The sequence below is a fragment of the Hippocampus bargibanti genome, linkage group LG03 (assembly GCF_051943395.1).
Source record: "Hippocampus bargibanti isolate YZ-2025 linkage group LG03, ASM5194339v1, whole genome shotgun sequence".
Taxonomy (NCBI): Eukaryota; Metazoa; Chordata; class Actinopteri; order Syngnathiformes; family Syngnathidae; genus Hippocampus; species Hippocampus bargibanti.
This window is the reverse complement of record NC_142736.1, coordinates 17232252-17243505: the sequence shown is the minus strand read 5'-3', so window position 1 is coordinate 17243505 and position 11254 is coordinate 17232252. Positions and strand designations below refer to the sequence as shown.

Below are 11254 nucleotides of genomic sequence, written 5' to 3'. Positions count from 1 at the left end.
TCATTTCACGAGCCTCTCACTTCCGGTGTCTTAGCAATTACAGAAACATTCTAACCATGATTTTGACAACTAATATTGCCATGTATAAATTAGTATAGGCGAGCTGTGGCCCTAACCAGCCTTTGAATGCTGGTCTAATGCAGTCGTCAGCACTGCACAACTGTACCACTCACTCAACTCACTGACTGTTTTAAACAAAGTAATTAGTCACACTGTACAATGAAGAGAAGTCACAGGTATTTACACAAGTCATTTAGTTCAAAACAAAAAGTCATATTTTATGTTTGATATTACAGAAATGAACAAATTGCAATTTGTATGACAGGGATGACAATACATGTTTGTTTTTGGTGTAAATGTTTAAAAATAGATTGTACAAAGCAGCTCTGAGAGAAGATGGATTTGGTATAGTTCCTATTGTACGTCATGTCGATTGACTTTGCTCATAATTGAAACACACACGTAGGAGAGAGGCACCCAAATAAATAATGTCAGACAAACACAAAGACCCGCAGTAGTGTTGTTATTCACATTATACGCCTGTGAAACAGCACCATGTCCACTCGCCCCAAACAACCATCACACACGCGCACACACACACAAAACAAAAAAATGAGTGTTCGGAAGCATACCAATAGCCTTTAAACAGATCGGCCCAAAGTACTATTGCACACGCTTGCACGAAAGTGACCCTAAAATTGGCTTATATTATTTTTGGATAACGTGGTTGGTGAATAAAGCGCAAGAGATATCACGTGTACCTGTCCATGGAAATGCTGGATGACGAAAATACTCTACAAGTGGGAAAGTCAGTCGTAGTTACAGTAAACGTCTCAGAACATTTGACCCGGAATCTGGCTTCAGGTCCATCTGCACCGTATGTACTGGTCCATATGGACCTCAAGCTGGACATCTTAACTATCTAACACATGGAAAAAGCCATTTGTTCAATGTACGAGTGACATAAAAGTAGTCGATGACATCCACTGCTTCACCAGTCGAAGGCAACGGTACCGGGTTACCTCACTAAGGAAGTGACTCTTAGGTACAAATATGCAGGAATATCACACAGTGGTGGAACCCATATTAGTACTACAAGAAATTTGACAAGTGTGACCTAATTCTATGAGTGCACCAAACTGTCTTACGAGTGCATTCAACGAATGCACGAGGACCCAAAGCGGGATATGGAGGCTATGGACCATATGCTAAAACTGCTTTGCACACATTTAGAACCCGTTTAGCAGGATGCTTTTCACGTGGGGGGGGCCTGAGTTCCTTGTCAGCAGGAATTCACCTTCCCCCATCCTCTCCCCTCCGCAGGCACTTTGTGTCACGGCCATTAGTCGCGTGCGTGGGTGCGTGTAATCCAAGTACAAAGTGACACACCTGAGATCGAGCTGATTGATTGCCAGCGGGCGGAGTGGGGCTTGAGAAGAACACCAATCATTACTCGAGTGACACTCTGCAGCATTCCCGTTGCGTTTTGTTACCTGTAGCCCTTAAACAACCCACCACCGTCACCTCCCCCCTACCCCACCCCACCAGAAGAATAAGCTCCAAAGTATGACTCTAGATTGGCGAGCACACAAAAGGAAAGGTTGTATCACAGCACGCTCCTCCTCCACCTCCGAGTACGTCCATAATGCCTTAAGAGGGAGAGTGGGCGCCACGTAGTTTGTGCCCTCAAGACATCAACGGCGGGCCGACGGGCTCAGTTGTCGACGCCGAGCCGGGACAGGCCCCTTCGGAACTCATGCAGCTCGTCCAGCTTGATGTCCAGGATGTCCATCAACTTCTTGAGCTCGCCTTTGACGTTGCCCTGCTTCTGGCGACTGTCGTCCACGTCCATGTGAAGAACGCCAATCCTTCCCTCCAGTTCTCTGTTCTTTGTCTCGGCGGTCTGTGCAGCAAGGGACAAAATATGTCAACTTGATCACAATTAGACTGGCACAGACTAGTGTCCCTTTCACCACACCCTCCAGTAATCAGTTGAGCACATTAAGAAATCGGAACACACGGTTTGAATACCAATTGAATTATTTCCATCACTTTACGACCAGAACTGTAAAGTGACCTTGAGAGTTTTGAAAGGCACTTAGAAATGAAATGTATTATTATTATTATCATCATTATCACTGTATTATCATCATTATCATTATTATTAATATTATTGTTACAGAACCAAGTTGCACGGTGCAGTGATGCCCTGCTAACAGGTAGCATTGATTCTCACCATTTTGGAGGCAATTTGTATTTGAACACAGGTAAACACAAAGTAATGCCGACAGGCATATATTCTTTATCTTCTACCCCACAAAAACATAATTACTGTATCTGAGTCACGAGCAATAGTCGAAGAAAATCAAGTCTATTTGTGTGGTTTGTGACTATTATGCTGCCTCTCGGTGGCCAGGGTAGCATATCAGTACAGTATTCACAATGGTTCAAATCAATCAAGCAATGTCGATGAAGGATTGGATTTGCCTTTATTAGTCTCACAGTGAAGAAATATACATTTCACAGCAGCAAAATTATGAAAGAAATGAAAGTAGATGTGTAGAATAACCAATTTGTCAATTCCGCTCCGTCAAGTATGGAATTTGGGGACAGTAGGAATTTCAATTACAGTCTTTTTAAAGTGTCCTGACTAGGCTGAACACAGACATTGAAATGTTTTGAATGGATGAGGAATTGTAGAAGGGAGTGGATCTAATGTGCAAAAACTCTAAAGGTAGACATACGTGTGTGTGTGTGTGTGTGTGTGTGTGTGTGTGTGTGACAATATATCCATTTTCTAATTTGCTGATCTACAAAATATTGTACATGTGTGGGTGAATGCTCTTGAGCACTCCCATAAGGACATTCCCACAACATGTGGCAATCGCAATAACTTTCTATAGCACTATGCAGTTGCGCGTTTATGAGTTTGTTGTGACGAGAAGATGAAGCGAGCAATCCAGACTGTGAGGCAACACTTTAATGCCATAGATACCAATCGAGGGAGGAGTTTAAAATAGGAGTGCTAAATAGGTGCTGCACCCACCCACAAGGCTCTGAGCTCCAGCTGACTCCTGAAACTGTATCTGTACTTCAGTGTCACATTTAACTCGAGCAGAAATTTGAGTGCCAACATAAGCTTTTTTTTTTTTAAGGTACACAATTTTGGGAAAAAAGGAGTAGCGGGGAGTCATCAGTAGGGCTGAATGAGTTATGCGTCTACAACTTTTTTTCCAGTTTTTAATTCCAGCGTATAGAGCATGGTGTCAAAGTCAAGGCCCGCGGGCCAAATCTGGCCTGCCACATCATTTTTTTCGGGCCGTGGAAGCAAATCAAACTTCTAAAATTCCCTGATGCTTGCTAAAATCCTAACCAAAATTTCATATTTTTGGATGTAAACCACAATAACAATCATTCTTCTTGACTTCAGATTTGAAAACTAGTTATTCATTAATTTGTTGTGCGCTCTATATGTAATATGTGGAGGGGATTCAACATTCTAATGGCTTCCCCAAATTCATAACGGCCCTCGAGAGGAAACCGTAACTACAATGTGGCCCGCGGCAAACAATTACTTTGACACCCCTGGTATAGAGAGTAACGGTATATGCCTGTTACTAATGTTAGGTTGCTTGCCTGTGTAGCGTTCTGCAGCGTTTGTATGTGAATACGTATTGCTAATTGCCATTAGCATGCCAATGGCATTTTCCATTGTGTGCTAGTTCTGAGCTTGCAATATGCAAAATGAACATGAATGTAAACTATGGCAAACCAAGAGTTTCTGTTTTAGTGCGGATCATATGTAATTATTTTTGTTTAACACTTCAATTAGAGTTGTTTCAATAACTAAACACTAATAATAATATAATAATACATTACATTTTAAAGGCCTTTTAAAGCTCTCAAGGACACTTTACAGTCACAGACAAGCATAGGCACACTAATAAATAAAATACAATCACAAATAGAATGCAATAAATAAAATACAGAGAAACAAGAGACAGAGCTACACAGAGCTACACAGAAAATGCAATTTAAAATTGGTGGGTTTTGAGAGGGGACTTGAAGGTTGGAATAGAATCGATGTTACGAATGTTGGGAGGAAGTGAGTTCCAAAGTTTGGGGGAAGAGCAGCTGAAGGCTCTGTCACCCATCGGGCTTAGACTAAACTTGCAGTCTTTTGAGAGTTCAATATGACAAAAAAAAATATTTAAAAAAGCGCAAAATTCTATAAAACGTGTGGCATAAACCAAAGTCATAAATCAGGTTACAACAAGAATGGAAAGAAATATGTGGCTTTGTCACTTCAACTTTTCATAATTTAAAGAAATGACATAAAATACGCACTTCTTAAGCAATAAAGTTATCTAAATAAAACATACATACAGTAAAGTCTCGTTATATCGATATCGGATATATCGATAGTCCCGGTTATATCGATACTATTTCTATGCACGCACGGAGAAAATTACATGCAAACAGGGTCGGATATATCGATAGTCCTGGTTATATCGATATTTTTTCGGACTCCCTTGAATATCGATATAACGAGACTTTACTGTATAATGCTTTGACAAAATTATTGGCGCCCCGTGTTAAGGGGGAAAATCAGTAATAAAACCTGAAATATAAGTACAACATTATATAAATAATGTAATGAAAATGAAATTTTCTTTTCCTTTGGGCTTTTCCCTTCAGGGGTCGCCACAGCGAATCAGTGTCCTCCATCTAACCCAGTTTTGTGCATCCTCTTCTCTCACACCAGCTACCTTCATGTCCTCTTTGACCACATCCATAAACCTCCTCTTCAGTCTTCCTCTCTGTCTCCTGCCTGGCAGTTCAAGGCTTAGCATCCTTCTCCCGATATAGTCACTCTCTCTCTCCTCTGGACATGTCCAAACCATCTCAGTCTGGCCTCTCGGACTTTCACTCCAAAGCCTCTAATATGAGTTGTCCCTCTAATGTACTCATTCCTGATCCTATCCAACCTGGTCACTCCCAAAGAAAACCTCAACATCTTCAGCTCTGCTTCCTCCAGCTCTGCTTCCTGTCTTTTCTTCAGTGGCACCGTCTCCAGTCCAAACATCATGGCTGGTCTCACCACTGTTTTATACACTTTTCCTTTCATCCTAGCTGAAACCCTTCTATCACACATCATACCTGACATTTTTCTGCAGCCTCTCCAGACTGCCTGGACATACTTCTTCACCTCTTTTCCACACTCTCCATTGCTCTGGACAGTTAACCCCAAGTACTTAAAATCCTACACCTTCTTTATCTCTTCTCCCTGTAGCATCACTCTTGCACTTGGATCCCTCATTCACACACACATACTCCGTCTTGCAGCGACTGATCTTCATTCCTCTCCTTTCCAGGGCATCCCTCCACCTCTCCAGTTTCTCTCCCACCTGTTCCCTGTTCTCGCTACAGATCACAATGTCATCTGCAAACATCATGGTCCAAGGAGATTCTTGTCGAACATCGTCTGTCAGCCTGCCCATCACCATAGCAAATAAGGGGTTCCGAGCTGACTGCTGGTGCAGTCCAACCTCCACCTTTAATTCCTCCGTCGCATCGACAGCACACATGTAATGAAAATTCATTCTATTAATTAAAACTACCCAATGAAATTCCGACATAGGGAGTCTGGAATTTGTACGGGTTACAATGAAATCTTAAGACTCTCAAGGTATTCCAGAGAAAAATGACGTGGCAATTTTCGGAAAGTGTGGCCTGAGTTGCAGGTCTTGCAACAGAGTCACGCCCCAACACCTAGTGAAAAAATTGCTAAAAGCAAAACACTGGAGTCTTCTGAAGTGGCTTTCTGCAAGCACTGATCGAAATCCTATTGACCATCTGAGCAAGGAGCAGATAAATGCAATCTGGATAAAGAGCCTTTCAAAAGTGAGACAACTAGAGCAATTCTGTTCATGTCCAGTGGGCCAACTCCCCTCCCGACAGTTGCAGAAGTCTTATAAGTGATAAAAAGTGATTGATTGCAGTGATGGCTTTAAAACGTTATGCAGAAAACCATTAGGCTGAGGGCGATGTAATTTTTGCCCATATATGACTTTGTTTGTTTGTTTGTTTTTTTAATAATTCTGTTGAACCACATATCATAGGCAAGATCTGATTTTCCTTCCCTGTTTTTTTTCCTTTCGTTAATAGAGAAGCGCTGACAAAACAGCTTTGTCTGTGTGTGTGTGTGTGTGTACTTTTTTCCATTCAGTGGTAGACAAGTATTAGAAAAAAAAAAAAAAAACATCCACATAGTTGTGATATTAGGAGCCATGAAGTGGAAAACAGGGCTCAAACTCTTTTCTGTTCATCTATCTGACTGCATTGACAAACAAAGAGCAGCCGGTTGAGGAACTTCAGGCATGTCATTGTTGCTTTTAGACGGCTCCGCTCCCCTGCTGGCCCGGCCAGGCCCGTCCAGGCAGTACATGCTCTATTCAACACGTTCGGCCTCTCAGATTTATTTCAAACTTTGACTTGTTACAGCTGGCTTTCACACACCCACTGCCTGTGCACTCTCGCACTTCAGGTTTCACCAAGTCTGACAAACAGGTGCCCCTTTTGTTCAGATGACAAACGGGAGGCGCTTTCTGAGGACAGCCGGCGCCAAAGATAACATTAACATACATGGAAATAACCTAAAAAAGCAGCATTTTACCACCTGCAACAAATTTTACTTTCTTTCTGTTCCAATCTGGAAGAAAGTCGCTTGTAAAAGGATGATGCTAACCCACACATGTTTGAGCCGGTAATGGTCCCTTATTATTAGATACAGACAGAAATTTGTGAGCATGTGTGCGTGTATCAGAAATTCATGACAGGAATGTTCACATCACGAGCCTTCAGGCCGAGAGATGAATAAAATGCACTTATTGGCCTCGCTGTGTGGCGTTAGTCGTGTGCCGGCCACAAAAGCAGACTAAGCTGCCGTCTCACACACGCACACGCACACACACACACACACACACACACACACACACACACACACACACACACACACACACACACACACACACACACACACACACACACACACACACACACACACACGCGCACACACACACACACACACACACACACACACACACAGACACAGACACGCACGCACACCAGAGATGTGTGCGCTTTACCTGCAGTTTAGAAGTGATGTCCTCACACTCCGTCATGAGTTGGGGGATTATCTCTGCTTGCTTTCTCAAATTTTCCAGCTCCTTGGTTGTGGGGAGGAGGGGGGGACAGGTGAGGAGAGGGCGTTCAGTGGATGTGAAGCACATTACGAGTCTGTCAAGTATTTTGTGAATATGTTGGACCTACGTATCTCTGATGTTACGCAATTCTACAGAATTACAAGCACGCCAGAAAATACTGTTAAATTAATTTCTTCATGACTGCATTTCAACAAAACATAGGACAACATTTTGTTTCTGAATTAGATTGTGTCTGTGTACCTCAGGTGAACATAGAGTAAAAGTAACCATTACACATCAAAGTATCAGTTCAGAGAGCTCTCCGTGTGCTTCCAAGTTGGTCCGTTACTTTTTGCCCTGAAACCTTTTTCGCCTCCCTGCTTTGTGAGAAACACTTTGCCATAATAATGAGAAGCCCATATTTGCCATCACCTGCAGCAGTTTGCTTCTTGTACCACCCCAGGAGAATGTGTGTGTGTGTGTGTGTGTGTGTGTGTGTGTGTGTGTGTGTGTGTGTGTGTGTGTCTAGGAGAAATGAGTCACTGGGCAGATGAGCCTCTATGGGCCATCTGCTATTTTACCGTGATTTGCAGACCGATGGGTCAGTGGTGTTGCATAATTAATGGAGAAAATGCACACTCTCACTGGTCAATGAGCCTTTAATCATAATATTTGAAATTCGCACCAATATACGCTATTCAGATTTGTTGTTTTTTTGAGTGGAATTTCTAGATAGAGATAAAATACCGTGCAGTATATGATAAGATAAGAAACTTTTTGTACAGCTTTACAGATCAAATCAATTTGACCAAAAGGTGTGAATGCACGTATCCAACTTGTTTGTTAGACAAGAGTAAGTTGTGGAAGGAGTAAGAAAACAATAAAGAGCTGAAGGAAATTCACAACAGGTAATTGAGCCATGAAAATCCAAGGATGTCCCCTTCATAATCTGCCTCACAACTCTTTGACATTTGACTCCGCATGATTTAGATTTACCATAATCTTAGTTTTACTCCTGAGTGTTTTCTACTAGCTTTGTGACTGCTTTATTTCCTGGATAAGATAATTGTCCATGTCAAGCGCTTTGTTACAGCTTCAGCTGCTGTTAGCGCTATATATATAGTGCCACTTAGCAGTTTTTTTTGACAACGATACTAGTGCAGCGTGTTCTACCGGAAACAAATTCCTTGTGTGTTCTACATACTTGGCAATAAAGATGATTCTGATTCTGATCAATCAATATGTATTGTATTATATGTATTGTATTGTATTGTATTGTATTCTAATCCTCCTTGTGACACTTCCAGTCTCACTGAAAAACAGCAAAATTCAAATGAGGATTCACCTGCTCTCTGTCGTGCAGCTCGGCCTTCAGTTCTTGCACATGCACGCTCAGTTGTGCATTTCTTTGTTTCTCCTCACTGGCTTCATGACACTGAGCCTCCAGCTCCGCAATCTAAACACACACAAGTGAGGAGGCATAAGGAGCATCTTAAATGAAGGAAAAAAAATGTTCCAAATATAAGGCACACTATATTATAAGGCGCTACAGTAGAGGCTGGGGTTACGCACTACACTTCAACAGGGGAAAATGGAGTCAGTGGTTACTGACAGTAGTTGTGAGACATGTTCTGTCTCGATATGACCTCACATATAAGGCGCACCTGCGTATAAGGCATATGGACACCTTTGGAAGAAAATCAAGGCTTTTGGGTGCGCTTCATACACCGGAAACTAGAGTACTTTAAAACCATAACAGTTGCAAGTAGCCGCTTGAAGCTTAACCATAGGCAAAAAGAGGAAGACACTGTGCATTTCTCCGAGAAATGTAAACCATCTCAAGTACGAAAGTCGTAAGAATCCATCGTTTTAGTAATAATCTCACAGCCAAAAAAATACCTTATTATTACAGTGTTTCAGGTTGCGCAACTTCTGAGTATCCCCATAATGGGCTACGACATATTAGGCAACACTGGATTCCACTGTAAGTGATGTACTATGCAGTAATCAAATGCAATAAAAAGAGGAGGAAAAGTGCCCCCAATTAAACTTTGTTAATAGTCGTTTGTTCCCACAGAGCAGAGAGAATATTTGCCGGAGTGATGCTGTACATTATGTGTATTTGTGCCGCTGCTCTGCATGTCTTAAAAGTAGTGGTTGTTCAACGTTTATAATTACTAGAAGTAAATTGCCCATTTATGGCCTTTCCTATTTTATGTTAGCATTGAGCCAATATAAAATAGCTAATTTTATATGTTTTATATACCAGTTTTACAGTAACATATAATTGAGCAAGAATTGATAGCAGTATATAGCCAGAAGGTCAAGGTGCGACTCCCACTGGTACAACATGGTGGATGGATAGCCTGCAGTCTGACCTATGTACTGTATAGGTGTCCTCACTCTGAGCTCATCCTGACCTTTCTCCTTGTTGGATAACATGTGTAAATGAGTGCTCGTCTTGTGAGCTTGCAGCGTGCAACCAAGTATATAAACTATAATATAGCAGAATGTAATGTGAATTGCCCCCTGGGGGCTGGAAAAACGATCACCCCCAAAAATTCAGAGGACTTGTTGTTTTTCTCACGTCAAGCTAAGCAGAAAAAAAGGTTTAATGCATTTGTGCAGATTTCTTGTCAGCATTCACAAAACTGTCTTACCTTCTGCCTGAGCGCGTCACTCTCCTCCTTGCAGGCACTGAGCTGTTTCTTCCAGCTTTCTACATTAGCCGAGGACTCCTGCAGCGCGTCCACCAGCCGGGCATTATTCTCTCTTAACGTCTGCAGCTCGGTTTCCCACTTCTTGGCGTTGGTGTTGCTGTCAGACAGGAGACGGTTCCAAGTGGAGCGTTATGAAAAGAAAGAACATTTAGACAGGTGGTATATGTGCCCACCGAGGTGACGCAGAATTAAACAAAGCCATTCAAATGATGACTTCTTGCTTAAATGTGCATGGTAATGTTGGGAGATGTCGAGATGTGATAGATATGTCCCAAAGGTGTATCGAGCTGGACCAGCCCCACCCCCATCCCCACAAAAGGGAAGATTTTACACGTAAATTAAGATCACCTGTAAAGGTCAGTGCATTTTAAGAAATTTCGACAGGAACCCCAACTTCCCTAACTTCTTGTGAGTAGCATATACATATACAGTGATACCTCAGCGTAAACGCTTTAGTTCACGAACTTTTCGCCTTACCAACATTAAATTCGCGAGAATGTAATCTTGGCATCCGAACTAGTTTTCGCCACGGTGGCTGGCGGACTAGTTTTCGTCACCACTTTTGTTTGAGTGCAGACGTGGTTTGTTATCGAGTGGAGTACTCTTGCTATTATGGGACCGAAAAAGACCCCACCACAGGCTAGTGTGAAGCCAAAGAGGACACAAAAGTGTACAGTGGAGCAGAAGAAGGAGATCATCGAAAAACATGACCGAGGTGTGCGTTTGTGTGACTTAGCGTCCCAGTACCAGTATGCTAAGTCGACCATTGCTATGTGTGGCTCAGGGGGTTTCTGTGTTGTCTAAGCAACGGTCTCAGGCAGAGAACAGTGTGAATGAGGGTATTATCGCTGAGAAAGCACGGCAACTTCCCTCGGATATCACCAAGAGGCAACCACATCAACGGCCATCACAAAGGTAAATAAAACGACTTTATTATATAGTACGGTTTATTTATTTAATTACAATGCAATAGCACATTTATTATACATAAAATAAGGTGTATTTTGTGTAGTTTTAAGGCTTATTTAGTAGAAATTTGTTTTATGTGGACCTGGAAATGGATTATTCTCATTTTTAATGGTTTCTTATGGGAAATAAGTGTTTGGCAGATGAACTTTTCGCCTTACACACACTTTCTGGGAACCAATTAAATTTGTAATCTAGAGAGAGAGAGAGAGAGAGAGAGAGAGAGAGAGAGAGAGAGAGAGAGAGAGAGAGAGAGAGAGAGAGAGAGAGAGAGAGAGAGAGAGAGAGAGAGAGAGAGAGAGAGAGAGAGAGAGAGAGAGAGAGAGAGAGAGAGAGAGAGAGAGAGAGAGAGAGAGAGAGAGA

The 11254-nt window shown here is 42.1% G+C and overlaps 1 protein-coding gene across 2 annotated transcripts in view; it reads right to left on the bottom strand.

The window, feature by feature from the left end:
* Window positions 1-235: 235 nt before the first annotated feature.
* homer2 (homer scaffold protein 2) overlaps window positions 236-11254 on the bottom strand; it is a 33985-nt gene continuing 22966 nt past the window's right edge. For both annotated transcript variants that reach the window (XM_088992321.1, XM_088992322.1), the window contains 4 exons: window positions 9866-10022; window positions 8551-8661; window positions 7149-7229; window positions 236-1903 (listed from right to left, as the gene is read on the bottom strand). In XM_088992321.1, the coding sequence (XP_088848447.1) occupies window positions 1715-1903; window positions 7149-7229; window positions 8551-8661; window positions 9866-10022 (538 nt within the window). In that variant the 3' untranslated portion in view covers window positions 236-1714. The remainder of the gene's footprint in view (window positions 1904-7148; window positions 7230-8550; window positions 8662-9865; window positions 10023-11254) is intronic.